Below are 15758 nucleotides of genomic sequence, written 5' to 3'. Positions count from 1 at the left end.
TGCATATCGACGGGAGGAATCGAACAACTGCGTGCTCTCCAACGAGAGATGCCCCCAGTCCAATTCCGTGATGATCGCAAGCCCGAACCAGTTAGATTTGGTGCAGGAAGATTGGAAACACCACTTGGCGTGATCACCTTGAACACACCAGTGGGAGAGGTTGATTTTCATATAGTCAACGTGCCAACGCCATTCCTCCTATGCCTAGCTGATATGGATCGGCTCGGCGTATATTTAAATAACGTCACGAACGAGCTCGTTGGCAATGGTGTGAGCGTTCCAGTGATTCGAAGATGGGGTCACGCGTGGTTCTTCTTGCGGAAACAAGAGGCATCAGTGGCATATCTCACGGAGGCTGAATTGCGGCGCCTCCACACGCGTTTTGGTCATCCATCCGTGTATCGGCTGCACAAGCTGCTGAATTCGGCTGGCCATGATGTGGAAATCGAAGCTCTGGAAATGATCAAGAAGTTCTGCCACTACTGTCAGATGAAATCCGACCCGCCACGAAGGTTCAAGTTCAGCTTGAAGGATGATTGTGACTTCAATTACGAAGTCATCGTTGATGTCATGACATTGGGTGGCAGACCAGTCCTCCATGTTGTTGATCAAGCCACTGCCTATCAGGCAGGAGATTCCTATCCAACATGACGGCCAAGGAAACGTGGCTCGCGTTGAAACAATGTTGGATGGATACATACCTTGGACCACCCGATGTGATCACTCATGACGCAGGCACGAATTTCGCTGCTGCCGAGTTCCAAGCAGAAGCGAAATTGATGGGAATAACGTGTCATCAGGTGCCTGTGGAAGCACATTGGGCTGTTGGGAAGGTTGAGAAGTATCATGTGCCCGTCCGAAGAGCATATGATATATTAAAGGCAGAGCTGAAGGATACCGTGAGCCCTGATCAAGTCCTTCAAATGGCTTTCAAGGCTGTCAACGACACAGCCGGTCCGGATGGCCTCGTTCCAACCCTCCTCGTCTTCGGTGCTCTGCCTCGAATGACGATGGATTCGCCGCCTACACCTTCCGCAATGGCAAGAGCTAAGGCGGTGTGGCGAACGATGTCAGAGCTGAGGAAGATCAACGCCCAGAGGAAGGTTCAGACCGCGTTAAATACGCGTAATGGGCCTGATACAGCGTTGCGCCTGCCCTATCCCTGGCGCTAGGAAGCGAAGTTCGCGTATTTCGCGAGAAGCACGGATGGCAAGGCCCATATAAAGTGCTCGAGGTGACGGATACGGAAATCGCAGTTGACCTGGACAACGGACCAGCGAAATTTCGCAGTACATGCGTCCAACCGTACTATCGTCACCCGGAATCGCTCCTTCCTCAGTTGCAACCCGACCCTAGCCCTAGCCGCACAGACCCATCAACACAACAATCACTCCTTCCTCAACACAATCCGATCAACAACATCCTCTTCAAAACCCTCTTCCCTTCCACCCACAACTCAACAACCTCTTCCTCTTCCTACCACAGAAGACCAACCCAAACCTTTCGAATACCCTGAGCCAAAGAGGCCGCGCAGGCGTGGCCGACCTAGGAAGGATGCTGCACAAAATGGCACATCAGAATCCACTATTTTCGAAAAGAAATGGAACATCTCGGCCTAGCCAAGCGGCTACGAGCTGAAGGAAAGATCACAAGCACCGGTTTCCCATTTGAAGCTTCCGACACACTCGAGCTCACGAACCTCCTCGCCGCTGGGGTCATTGTACCCGAAGAATTCGATGCGAATAAACATGGTGGATATCGTGTCTTCAAATCACGAATGGTCAGAGAGGTTAAGGGAAGAAATACTGCAACGCCATACGAGAAATCACGCCTCGTTGTGCAAGGATACAATGATGATGGGAAACGTGGGATCCTCACACAAGCCCCTACCATCAGCCGGCCCGCACAACGCGTGGCCTTGGCCTTAGCACCGTTTCTCTGCACACGGATATGTTCATCATGATCAGAGACATCACGATGGCATACACACAATCCCAGACCAAGCTGGCCCGTGTCATCCTTGCAGCCCTTCCTCAAGAACTCAAAAGAAGATATCCAGAGGGAACAATCCTGCGAATCGTGAAGCCGCTATATGGCATCGCAGAGGCAGGAGCCCACTGGTTCAACACATATCACGACCATCACTGCCGCAAGCTTAATATGGAAACCTCTTCGTTTGACCCGTGCCTTCTGATCACGGCAAACAACATCGCCGACAAGGACCTGTTTGGCATCGCGGCCTTGCAAACGGATGACACATTCATTGTTGGCACAGATGCATTTCTCAAGATCGAGGAGAAAGAACTCTGCTTTAAGGCCAAGCCAAAGAGATTCTCCAAGAAGGTTCCATCTGCGACTTTAACGGCAGCCGCCTGACCATACAAAATGGCTGTGTCATCGTCAGGCAGAAGGCCAAGCCCAAAACCTCGAGGAGATCAATCTTCAGGCATCAAGTAGGCATCAGGATTATGCTGCTCAACGCGCCCGGGGGGCATATATCGCTTCGATTTGCCAACCCGAAGCAACATACGATTGTTCCGTTGCGGCACAAGCCCAAGAGCCCGTTAATACCGACTTCAAGGCTTTGAACAAGCGGATTGAATGGCAGATCAACAATCCCGACCGTGGCCTATGTTACATACCCATCGATCTCGAGCGCGAAGATCTTTGTGTTCACCGATGGATCATTCGCCAACAATAAGGATTTAAGCTCTCAAATCGGCTTTGTGATTATCATCGCCAATGAGACCGCGCAATCAACCGATTCATTTTCCATCCGCGGAAACATTCTTCATTGAGCTCAACTAAATGCAAGCGCGTTACTCGAAGCGTTCTTGCATCAGAGATCTATGGATTGACATCGGGCTTCGATCTCGCATTTGTGATCAAGCAAACGGTCAATACGATCGCACAACGCCTTGATCTGAAGCAAATCCCGCTCGTCATTTGCACAGATTCATATAGCCTCTATGAGTGCCTCGTCAAACTTGGCACCACAACAGAGAAGCGACTCATGATAGATATCATGGCGCTGAGGCAGGCATATGAATCAAGGGATATTGCGGAAATCCGTTGGGTCAACGGCGCAGATAACCCTGCCGATGCTATGACGAAGGCATCACCAAACAGCGCCCTCACGCAGTTTATTAGCGACAATCAGCTAAACGTGAGGGTGGAAGGATTCGTTCATCGCAATAACACAACAATTCTCGACGAGATTTAATCGGTTTTTTCCTTCCTTCTTCTGCTTTACCGTCGTTCTTTTATTCCATTCACATTAACGAGGAGATCCTCGTGTCCATATTCCAACGTGGGACCGATGGAATCAGCTAGCGCATCCGGCGCTCGAAATGCGGCCCATGATGGCGTGTGGCAGAACACACCCAGTGTGGGGGAGGGAGAGCTACAGTCAGAGCACACTATCCAACATAGTGATGCATCGTGGTAGGAGTTTGTTGGTGTTCTTGTTCGTGTTTTTCCTATCTCATCTTAATTCGCTGTGTTTGGTGTGTTTTTGGTGGATTGATTAGTGCGCGATCATCGATTTAGAAAGAGGTTCCAGTGTTGGATCCACCTGTGCACTAGGCACCGATCGCGCACGTATAACTAATCGACCGCGCTAGTCACGTGCGAGTAAGAGGTGAGACACAGGGAGGAAGGTCTTTGCACACAGTTTGTATGGGACACGTTTCCCTAGTTACACAAGATATAACCAATTGAACCAGTTCGAATAACCTCACTGCAGTGAAGAGCCTGTCCACACTTACCCTTATTATATACTATATTCTTATATTAGCTATAGAGTTATATCGATATATACCGCTTAATAATATAGCTATACCTATAATAATTATAGTATTTCTATAGTTAGACTAACTTATTATAGGGTTTATACTAAAAGATTTATACTTTAAGGACTAAGCTTAATTTATAGAGCTTATTAGCCTCTTTTAAGGTACTAACCTTAATAAGTATAGTTATTCCTATTAATATCTTAGATTAAGAGTATAGCGCCTAGGCTTAAAGGACCTTAACTTTATTTACCTCTATAATCTTATAAAGTAATCGCTCCTTATTTACTATTACTACCTTTAAAGGGATATTCTTAGCGACTACTATATATATATAATAGGTAATTATAGCCTTTAGACTAAATACGGCCTTAACCTAGCCTTAGTCCCTTTAGTAGGCTCTTACTAAAGTATTAAATATAACTATAATATTTCCGCTTTAAAGGCGCCTCGCTATTATAGCGCTTATAGCTTTTAAGGCTATATTTACCGCCTTTACTATATCCTTTAGTTCGCGGCTTAGGATTTTAAGCGATGCCTTAGTAAGGACTATAATAATCTTATATTTATAATATAGTAAGACCTATTTTACTATAGCTTTATATTAAGTCGGTCCCTTAGTCTTAGCTATAACTATAGCCTAAGTTCGCTTTAGGCCCCCTAGGCCTAAAGCGATTCCTAGGCGGAGTTCTTCCTTAACTACCTCCTTAATTACTTCCTAGATTATCGTCTTAAAGCTCTCGTCTATATAGAGCACCGCTAACGACGCGCTACCGGCGCGGCTCTTTGCCCTAGAGAGCCGTTTAACTACTGCCTATACCCTACTAAACTATACGCTTAGGATAAAGCCCGCGAGTTTATCGTATACTACTTTTTCTATAGGGTCGCTCGGCGCCTAGGTAGGTATTATATCGTAACTTTAGGTTTATTAACTCGCCCTATCGGGGTATATAAATTTAGGTAGCGTCTCTTCGCGCTACGCGCTTTAGTTAAGCCTAGTATATCGAGGGCCGCTACTATATCTACCTACCTTTTAGCCTTAGTATAGTATTATTATTAAAGGTAATTAATACTACTAAATTAATTCCTAGTATTAGTTAGTATTTTAGTCGCGATATATACCTACTATAGGTATATATTAGTTTTATAAGAAGTTTTTTTTAGGCTATACTTATTAAAAGCTTAATTACCTAGCGGTCTATATTATAGAATTTAGCTTTTAAATAACGTCTTTCTTTTATATAAATAGTTTCTTATATATACTTTAAATAAAAAGCACTTTAGTTACTTAATTTATAGACCCCTTTTTATACTTAAACTTAAGATATTTAAGACTGCTTAATATTACTTTTAAGAGAGCTATAATTAAGGAATAATTTTAGCTGTTAATATTTACTATAATATCCTTTAAGTTATTATTATAGATTTACCTTAGAGTTATAGCCTAGTATAAATAAGGGCTTAACTTATAAATTTCGCTAGGCTTTATTATTAAAGTAGAAATAGCTAGTTTAGTTAAAAGCTAGCGATAATAGCGCGATATAATATAGGTTTCTAGAATACTAAGCCTATAAAATTACTTTAAAGGCAGAGTATATATATATAAGTAGATATCGAAGTTTTAAATAAGGATCCTTAATTTATTATTTAGTTCTTTATAAGGGCGTAGATATTTTAGTAGCCCGCTTAACTAACGAATTAAGTATAAATAGTTAGCTATAATAATACGTATAATAATATATAATAGATCCGAATATCTTCCCGCTTAATATAGATACTTAATATCGGAGCTTATAAAAAGGAGGTCTTTAATTTTATCGGTCTTTATATCCTAGGCGATATCTCGAAATATTTTATTTTAAGTTAACTTAAATTTAAATATACTTCGCTAGACCCTTTTATAGTATATCCTACTCTACTACTTTTAAGAAAGTATAAAACCCTTAGATTAATAGGCGTAGGTAGATAAGAGAGGGTCGAGTTAGTCTATAATATATACTTAAATCTTAAGGGGGGAGCTATAGTCTAGCGCTTAAGGATACTCTATATTCTAGAAGTTCTTTTAATATAACTACTTAAGGAGTATAAGCTATCTTAGGGACTAAGGATATATAAAGGGGAAATAGAATTTAATATATATTATAATAAAAACGGGAAAGGCAGCTAATAGATTAAGCTAGGGAGCTAGAATAATAGCTTTATAAAGTGATTTTAACTAGTTATATATAAAGCAGACCTATAAGCCTCTCTTTGCTCCTTGCTAGGCTTATAGTTTATTTTAGTGATACTTAGCAGAGAAAACTAAAAACCGATAGGCGCGATACCCACGCTATAGGTGTCCTACGATAAGAGCCAATCCTTCGGCAAAGTCGACACTATATTAATTTAGTTAGTTCAGGCTGCTCAAAAGTTCGCTAGCCTTTCGGTCCCGCCAAGTCACGAGAAGCCCGGTAGGCGAGCCTTCTTAAGGTTTAGAGCAAGCCATAGCCTAGCATAAAGCCTGGCTGCTTAGGACTGGGCAGCCCCCTAGACAGCTATCTATAGCATTAGGCAAGGGTAGACACCGGCTAACTGGACCCAGCTTCAAGGCCACTCGTAGATATGAAGATGATGGTTCATTGTCTCGTTCTTCGTCGTGAGTTTCTATGCAGGCATCGTTTGAAATCCAGATCTGTCTACGCGAAAGATTTCGGTTGGGTAATTGAACCCTTGTTCAAAGCTTTTCGCATTCAGGATACGTAGTAACAGTAAATTATTACAAATAAGATACACAAGGAACTCGAGCTGAGTTGACATGAAGCCTCGTGCGCTTGTCAGCTGTTTTAGCATGACTCAGGCACGTAACGATTGGCTGGATGCTGCCCCGGGGACAGGTGAGTCCCAAACAGCCCTGGCGGCTGGTTTCATGGCACAGCACAACGCGAAAGACGATGCCTCGCAAAGCACTGTATCGGCCTGCCACAGAGAAGTAAGCTCCCCGCAACCTCCGGTCTCCCTCCGAGAGTCTCCCAGGCGCTGTCCTGCTCCGAGCGCCCCAACCGCTGCCCGAGCCTTCGCAGTGCCATGGCACTGCACTACCTAACGCATCGCGATCCTGCGGTTGTCGTCTCAGAGGCAGGATGCAACGGCCCACGGCAACTCCGCACCCGTCACCGGTGTTGCCGCCACAAGCGCGGCGGTGTCGGCGGAGGAGGGCCGACAAGGAGCCATACGGAACCGGATTTACCGTACACAACGCTACACAAACCCCAAGGAGATGCGGCCACACTGGCAGCTGAAAACCAGGCATCTCCGTTGTCTGTAGGCAACGACGGCCAGGATGGCGAGAGCGGGGTCACAAGGCGGCAGTCATCACGCAATAAATACATTCTGGAATGGAAATCCTATCTATCCGTCCGCCAACTTCCGGCCTTTCCTCCTCTTTGCTACCCCACTGAATGAGGTATCTGGAGTGACCGCTTGCTGCTCGGCGATAACGTCAGCCACCTAGCTTACAGCATACCCCCCTTCCAGCACCCTTTTCCCACCAAAAGTCGGGTTTTTTATAAATCTATAACTAATTTATTAAAATAGGTAGAAAGACTAAAACTTTATAGCTAAAGAGCTAAGCTATAATAGATTTATAAAGTACTATAAGTTTTTCTTTTTCTAATAATAAATAAGTTATATTACTTTTAGTTTTCCTATAGTAAAATAAAATACTAAATAAATAGTTTAAAAAAATTATATAGTACTATTTATCTTTATATAGCTTTTAGTACTTAAAAGTACTTTCTATTTACTATTTTATCTATTAAATAAAAAGATAATAGGATATTCTTAAAATACCTCTTTTTTTAATAAGGAGAAAAGTTTATTGCTTAATAACTTAAAAGAAAAAGCTAGTTATAAGTCTTTAACTACTTTATTAGTAGTATATCCTATAAAAAAGCTTATTTACTACTTAGCCTACTTTATTAGAATTGTTTTTAATATTAATTTAATACTTTTTAAAGTATTAAGGCTTACTAGGTAAAGTAGTATAAAGTACTAACAAAATACTTAAGTTAGCTTTAAGCTTTTATATAAGTATAATTAGATATAATATATATAAAAAGTAAATTCTAATACTAACTTAAGCTATTTTACTAATAGTATTCTAGGAGCTACTAGGCATAACTATTTTTCTTATATTTATTATTTAGTGTTTTAAAGCTTGCGTTTTGGTGAGAAAGGGTGCTGGAAGGGGGGTATGCTGTAAGCTAGGTGGCTGACGTTACTCGACTGACTGAAATCGTAGCGCGCCGATCAGCAACTAGTGCACCATCTGCCGATGTCCTGCCGTTGAAGTCAACGTTATGTGCAATGCAATCGATTTGCATGTCTCTCAGCTACTTGTATGATTGGCGGTTTAGATGGCGGTGGGGTTCTAGTCTTGGCGCCAACGACTTCCCTGATCCAGAGTACATTGGAAGACCTGTAACCCTCCTCGTCATACCCCTGTGCACTATAGAGCAAGTGTTTGCATTGACTTGTTATCTTGTTGGAAGAGTGCTTGCCCCTCCTGTAGTCTTGTGGAACACCCCCAAACCTAGGCGTCCTGCCTTGCGACTCATCTTAACCAGTCCAGACCAGTGCGGGCCGCCGTAACACCAAGTCACGGAACACGACAAAAGTGGCCACAACACCTTTCAAATACCCCTTTCGACCCAAGACTGAATGATACCTCTATTGCTTTCTTCGTAAACCTTCATCTCGACCTCGTCCCCAGTTATCGAGGTGTTAGGTTGCACAAACTTCCATCTTGGTTTCGGCTTCGAGCACACAATCTGTCGCCACTGCTCGTACTCGCCCTCGACCGCACAGAGGGGCTCGTAGAACGCTTTGCAGGAGGCAGCGTCGGCCGTGCAGCGCCAGATGTGCAGGCGGCAGAGATAATGGCCCAAGGCGGGTTTGCCGTGCGAGATGAATTTGCTGCGGTCGATGTGGACGGTGAGGCTCGACTCGGCAGGGTCGTGGGCAATGCGGATGACGCCGCCGCCGTCTTGGAGGAGATGCTTGAGAATGGAGAAGTGGGCCTGGGTTGGGGTTAGACTTGCGACGAATTGTAGGGGGAGCTGTCCCGAGGACAAAAGGTGCATACCTGGTGGTGGACTTGGCCCCAAGCCTGACTTTGGAAATTATAATGTTCGAGAGCTTGAAGACCATCGACGCCGATGTTCAGATAGGTGGTATAGAGGACTAGATGCAACGGTCAGCATGTGCATCGGCATTTTGCGCGATATGACGCACGGTCGTCAGCGGTGATTTCACTGTCATCAGTGTAACCAAATATCTCCAGCAACTTTTTGTCGTCCATGAGGTATTCCGAGACCAAGATGGCACGACACTCCTCTACCGTTCCCGCCAGCTTGCCAAAGACGCTTCCCCACGTCTGGCCAAGCCGATAGTGTGAGGTCACGGGTTCCCCGGTGATGGGACTGATCGGTGGGTTCTGCTTGTCGAAGTTGTACACTCCTGGTGCGATTTCACCGAGGAGTTTACTGGTTCCGTGACCGAGGAGCTCGTGGATGGCGGTAGTGATGTACCTAACTATGTGCGTGCTGCTCTTGAAGCGCTTCAACTCGGATGGAAGGACCCAATAGCACGGTAGCTTGGGGTTGTTGTTGGCGCTTAGACGATTCGCAAGCACGATGTTTTTGAAGCCGCAGGTTTCTCGAATGTATTCGTACTAATTAGTCATTAGTTTCTTTCCACACGAGCGGTCTATAAACTTACGTTGGGAAGATTGGCAGCTTCGAAGACGATGCTACCGCATACAGCGAGCGCTAAAAGTGTTAGCATGCCTTATACTTCGGTGCGGAGGCTGGGGAGCTAACCGTGGACGCTAGTGAAGTCAGGAGCCTCGAATAGACTCTTCTCAAACGGCCCTTTACCGTCATTCACGCCCTCCACCGCCCACGGGAGGTGTCGAATGAAGGCGGTTGAACTCTCAACGAGGCGCTTCAGTCGAGACACCTCGTCTGAATCAGCGATTCCTATCATAGCCTCCCACTCGGACCTAATTCCAGCCGGATCGCGGTAAGGCTCGATAAAGCCAATCAAGTGTTCAACTCTTGCAGATACATCCGAGACCCACACCTTTTGCGACTCTTGGAAAGTTTCCAAGCTACCGGTACGGAAGCATTCGACGTATTTGGTCAAGAACTGGACTTGCCTGCGGTTGCTTGCGTACTCCTTTGCTTTCTCCAGAGCCAAACAGACCTTCGACAGTTCCTCGGTGTGGTCGCCTTTAATGAGGGAGATGCCGTCCGCGAGCTCCTGTGGAGTGTCGTTAGAAGCAGCAGTCTCGGCAGAAGCCTGTAGCAGCTGGTAGACGGGCTTGCCATCCTCGACCAGCTTCCGAATTCGAGTATTCTCTGGTCCTATCGAATGTCGTCCCATGGCCTCAGATACCTTGGCGACCTCTAGTTGGGAAATAGGCTCGGTGCCAGGATAGTATGCCGACTGCGCGTTCTTGCTAGGATATCCAAGACTGAATGGTGGGACTGCGAACAACGGGCCGACAATTTTGTCCAGTCCGTCTTTGGCCTTCGGGGAGATGGACGAAATTTTGCGTAGAGCTTCGATGGACAAATCGGGAACGAACTTTTGATCGCCCTCGCCCTGTTTACAATCAGCGCTGACGACACAAATTCACGGCGTCAAACTTGCGTAAAAGTTGCCCAGGTTGCAGAGAAACGTGCCAGCGTACTCCAGAAAGGCTTCGAGCTCTTCAGGGAGAATGCCGCATTGCGTCACCAAGCTATCCCAATCTCCACTGCAAGCATGGTGGAGGTCCATGATGAAGTCGAAGATGGCCGGGCTTTCCAGAGACACCTGCGACATAATGATTCTACTTCCATGCCAGGCCGCTCGCGCCATGTGGTGTGCGTAGCGCTTCTCGCGCGGTTCGAGAGCATCGAAAACCGGCTTGACGACGAGCTGGTGAACCACGGCGCCGGTAGGGGGCGCATGGGAGCTTTCGGTGCGAGACATGTTGCTTGCGCGTGTGTGGATGACTGTGAATCGGAGCTATTGCAGTACAGGAGTGGCAGGTTTGAGATGGAAGAGGGTCGAAAACCCACCCCCCTCAGCCTAAGACGGTAATGAGCTTGCAGAATGAGCCGCCGTCGTGGGAGCGGAAGTGGGGGGGTTGAGTGACGTACCTCCGCCCGCCGCCTATGGAAAAAAGACGTGCCGCACAACGGACACCCAACATCTGCGCGACCGGGCATCAGCCGAGTCCCCCACCCCAGGGCACTGCCACAAATGCCATTGTCCCACCCCACCCCTTCTGCAGCCCGAGTCACACCGGCAAGCCGCTGGCGCTTCCATGACGCCCAGCGCAGGCCGCGAGCCGCTCGAGGCTCGTGAAACGACAAGACCACACTGCCTTTGCCATTTGGCTTTTCCGCAGCCATACGGACGCCTGACTGCGCGACATGCATGAGGAGCGCATTTGGATAGTCCTAAACCATAGCCGACATAACACATCTGCGCAGCTCAGGCAGCGGGCGGCTTGGTTTCCAAGGCCTCTGAGAGGAGTGGATTTCTATGAAAAGGATTAGGATAGAGTGTGTAGACCGATCTGTGTTTCAATTTTGCAGTACTAGGTACCTCCTACCAGTAGGCTCAGACAAATTTGTGCATACATACCACTACCCATCATGGTCGCTGTGCGGTTCGTTAGCGCTCAACGAAACGCAACGCACCTCACCTCGACACTCTCCCGCAACTGGCCGCCCGCCTCTGGATTGAAGACCGAACAGTGGAAGCCCTCTTCAGAAAATACGGATCAGCGCACTTTCATCTCCTCAGCTCCAATCTGAACCCCCAGAAAGGGGACACTGAACCTACGAGCACGTTTTCCCAGAGAATCAGCATTTCGGAAGACGATCAAGTCGTCCTCCGACTGGTCCTTCATGATATACCATTTGTGTTTCTCGTTGAAATGAAGAATTGCATTCTCGTCCACCCGATCTCGTCTGATGGCATCGTTGACGCGAACGTCGGCTGAAGGGTCGATGGTTGTAAAGTCGCACATTGCCAAGGGCCAGTCGTTGTTTGGGCCTCGAAGGGGTCTCCAGACGCCGTTCACAGGCCGGGCAGTTAGTGCCTACCTAGGTAGCCAGTCCTTCCAAGCAAATACTAACGAGACTGTCGGAGGGCGGCATACATACTTCAAAATGTCAAAATCCTTGCCCTCCCAATATCTCTCCTGGTTTGGGAATGCGCGCTTCAGGTTCAGATGCGCGCCCCTTGGGGTGCAGTCGCTATGTGGTCGGGGCGCCGGCTGCTCGACGTTGGTATAGATCCTGATGTTGGCAGGAAAGTCGGGGTCTCTCTTTCGAACCTAAACAAATCCATCCCGTCAGCCGGCCGTAACACAGGGCTGCATGTAAGCGCTGGCAAGACTCAGGTAGGTGGGTATCTCAGTAGATACCTAGGTAGGGAGGCAGGAACGTACCGTACAATCGTAACACTCGATCCTCGAATACTGCGGGAACCTCTCGTGCAACACGGCCTCAATCTCGTACCAATAATCCTTCTGCGCCTCCCTCTTCCTGGTGAACGCATCCTCCGCCTTCAAGTTTGTTCTGGCGCGGACGAAGCAGAACCCGTGCTTCTCCAGATCCCATTTGTCAGGGTCGGTGACGGGATACACAGTCACAGTTCTTTCGTCGTTTTTGTGGTTCGAGGCGCGCGCCCAGGCATGTGGTCAACAGGCACGTGGGTATCAAATGGCTTCTCGATGTCAAAAATAGGGTCCTGGGCGAGATAGGAGATTGAGGTCTCCATATTGGGGAGAGCTGGCGTGGGAGGTAAAGGAATGTCTGTAAGGTGTAGCCGACGCCGAGAGGCCTCTTAAGTACGCGGGAAGGCTTCAGACCGAGAAGCCAAAGAGCTGCAGCACCCTCTCTTGGCTCGGACCCGCTCGCTATGCTTGTCGTTTTATTCGCGACCCGAGGATGGAGGGTGGAATGGTGTGGGGGGGCCCCGCTTGGTTTCCTAGAATGGTGTTCGCCGTAGCGCCACAAATACACAATAGCCTAGAGTAAAGCTATTTATACAACGCCCTTTTAATAGTAGGATCTAATACTAGTCTTAAAGAGGCTAGGTTTATTAGCGTTAAAGATATCTTAGTAGCCCCCTTATCCTCTTTCTTAATATCTTCTATCTTTAAGTTAAAACTTAAATAGTATTCTATTAGTTTTATAACTTCGATAATACTTTAAGAGGTAATTACCTAGAATTACTTATAAATTACCTACCTTAAGTTAAGGTATAAAGATAAACGAATTACTAAAGTATTTATCGATATCTTTAGTACTAGTACTAAAAGTATAATATATATTTATATACTATAAAATAGATTATATATTATTAAACTAAGCGAAGCTAGTTAAATTAAGCGTTATTATATCCTTTTAGTCTTAAGGATATTAGCTATAATTTAACATTTTTAGTATAATTTTTATTTTATAGTATATTATTTAACTCTAAGAAGCTCTTTATATTAGATTATAAAGATTAGCCTTTACCGCGAGCTTTTACTAACGTAATATAACGACGTCCTTTAAGCCTAGGATCTAAGAGTTTTTTCTTTTCTTATCTTTATAGTATAGGAATGTATAGTTTAAACTTTAAAGGAGAGGCTATAATATATAGAAACTAGATATATATATATTTTATACTTAAGGGTTAAGAAAATAAAAGAGAAATTAAGAAGGATAAGAAGTACCCCCCCTTTTATTAAGAGTTAGTTTTCTATCTCTTAGGGTACTAGCTAGATATCTAGTAATAAGGGGTTATAAACCGATATTAAAGTTATTAGACTATTCTATAAAAAGATCTATAGCTAAGAGGACGCGGTAGGATTTAGACTAGATTTATACTAGCTATCTTAGTCGGCCTCCCCTTCCTGCTCCTATCTTTAGATAGTATTAATTTTAGCCTAGATAATAGTTAGCTCTCTTACTATAATAAGAGACTAAACCTACCTCCCTTTCCCGCTTAGCTCTAGCTATAATATATAACTAATAACGGAGTCTATAGTATAGTATTTATTTAGACTAGTAGGGTAAGTAAAATAAGAGAAATTTTAGCTAACCGACTTAGCTAAGCCGCTTAAAAGTACTAGGTTGCTTAGATAGACTGCCCCTTACTTACTTATTTATTAGTATTTAACTTACTAAGCTTACTATTATTTAACTATTAAGCTAATAGAAATATATTTATATTATTATTATTAAAACAATTAGCTTAAGTATATAAGCTAATAATAATACCCTTTTTATTTCCTATTATAAGTATTAAATATAAGCTTAAACGAGAGACTAGTTTATAAGGTAGAATCTATAGGCGCCGCTACTTATATCTTATAAAAACACTTAAATTATATAAATACTAACTTATAAGGCGTAAATATAGATGTTACTAAGGCAAATTAAGACTATTATATACTATAAGCTTACTTATAAAAGCCTTAATTAAGTTATACTTATATTAAAATTAATAGTACTATCTTAACCTCCCTTATATTAGGTTAGCGGCGGAAGCATTATCTAGGGCCTAGTAAAGCTTAGTATTAATAAAGTAAGCTATATTAAATAAAATAAGGTAATTCCTACCGCGGAAAACTACTAGCTTACTAATAGCGGGTATATAATATAAAGTACGTTTCTCTTTACCCCCTTAGTTTCCTGTATCTAAGGGTCTAAATATAATTAGCTTAGTATTACGACCATAGCTACTAGGCCGCTAACGGTCGACCGTATTAAGCACGTAACACGGTCTAACGGATAAATAGTCGGCATAACTATCTAATAGGTATAGGATCGAGGGGATTATAGAGATCTAAGTAATCTAAGTTTAACGAGATTACTACGCTCTATACGATCTAACGTTAGGGATTATAGCTAGGCCTATAATCTAAGGATAGTCTCTATAGGTATATATAGCTACCTACTTTTACTCCTTTAAATAGATAGCTCTCTAGCTTTTAATATAGATCTTTATTATAATTCTATCTTTAATTCTAATTACTTAGTTATAGTCTATAGTCTACGACCTCTAACTTATTACTAACGTAATATACTTATTATTACTTAGCCTACGCCTTATTATATCTACTAATATAAACCCCTTAATAGGTTTATCCTTTAGGAATAATACTAGTCGTTATATATTAAAAGCTCTTATTTAGTATAATACTATATTACTCTAAGTAATATTATAACTATTAATATACTTATATAGTAAACTAGATTAACTAACTCTAGAGCTACTATATTACCTTAGGATATAATACGTAAGATTATTACCTTTTAATAAGAGGTATAGTTACTTAGGAATAGAGGAGGTAATAGATAAGTTAGGGACTTTAAAGAAGTAGTTAAACTAAAGTAGCTAGGACTATTTAACGGTACTTATAGTACTCTTTAAGACTTTCTTACTTAATTTAAGGCCTACTACTAGTTCTACTTAATAAAACTTTTAAACCTAGTCGAAAAGGTACTTTATATAGGAAATTATTTATCTAGAATAGTACTTACTTAGTTTAGACCTATTATTAGGGACTATCTCGATAATTAACTAATATAATAAAATAGCGAAATAGATAAAGTCTTTACTAGTTTCTAAGGATTTAAAGAAGCTATTACTAAGGTATTTAAAATAACTAATAAAGAATAAGAAGCTAAATAGAAACTTTAAGAACTCTAATAAAGGACCTTAGTATCGGACTATACTATTAAATTCTATAAAGTTACCTTAAAACTAAAATAAGATAACGAACCCCTTATATTATAATTCTACGATAGACTTAAGGAAGAAGTTAAGGACGAACTCTATAAGGAAGATCGACCTAACGGCCTTTTAAACTATATCGCTATAGTAGTACGAATCGACGATAGATAGTATACGCAACGCTAAGAAAAGAAATAA

The 15758-nt window shown here is 43.6% G+C and overlaps 3 protein-coding genes across 3 annotated transcripts; 1 reads left to right on the top strand and 2 right to left on the bottom strand.

Annotated features, from left to right (window-relative positions):
- Nucleotides 1-1959: 1959 nt before the first annotated feature.
- On the top strand, nucleotides 1960-2376 carry HRG_03764 (uncharacterized protein; the record flags this gene model as incomplete). Its single annotated transcript, XM_044862235.1, has 1 exon — nucleotides 1960-2376. The coding sequence occupies one exon, from the start codon at nucleotides 1960-1962 to the stop codon at nucleotides 2374-2376; it is 417 nt and encodes a 138-aa protein (XP_044723261.1).
- Nucleotides 2377-8461: 6085 nt separating this feature from the next.
- HRG_03763 (peptidase family m49 domain-containing protein) lies at nucleotides 8462-10808 on the bottom strand (the record flags this gene model as incomplete). Its single annotated transcript, XM_044862234.1, has 7 exons — nucleotides 8462-8848; nucleotides 8914-9011; nucleotides 9063-9501; nucleotides 9549-9598; nucleotides 9650-10436; nucleotides 10485-10590; nucleotides 10654-10808. 7 exons carry the CDS (start codon nucleotides 10806-10808, stop codon nucleotides 8462-8464), a joined length of 2022 nt encoding a protein of 673 aa, XP_044723260.1.
- A 697-nt stretch (nucleotides 10809-11505) lies between these two features.
- On the bottom strand, nucleotides 11506-12611 carry HRG_03762 (uncharacterized protein; the record flags this gene model as incomplete). The annotated part of the gene is made up of 5 exons (XM_044862233.1): nucleotides 11506-11591; nucleotides 11670-11928; nucleotides 11989-12165; nucleotides 12280-12487; nucleotides 12541-12611. 5 exons carry the CDS (start codon nucleotides 12609-12611, stop codon nucleotides 11506-11508), a joined length of 801 nt encoding a protein of 266 aa, XP_044723259.1.
- Nucleotides 12612-15758: the final 3147 nt, after the last annotated feature.

The sequence above is a fragment of the Hirsutella rhossiliensis genome, assembly GCF_020360975.1.
Source record: "Hirsutella rhossiliensis strain HR02 chromosome Unknown scaffold00003, whole genome shotgun sequence".
In the NCBI taxonomy this organism is placed as follows: domain Eukaryota; kingdom Fungi; phylum Ascomycota; class Sordariomycetes; order Hypocreales; family Ophiocordycipitaceae; genus Hirsutella; species Hirsutella rhossiliensis.
The sequence above is the reverse complement of the archived record's forward strand: the minus strand, read 5'-3'. Positions and strand labels throughout refer to the sequence as shown.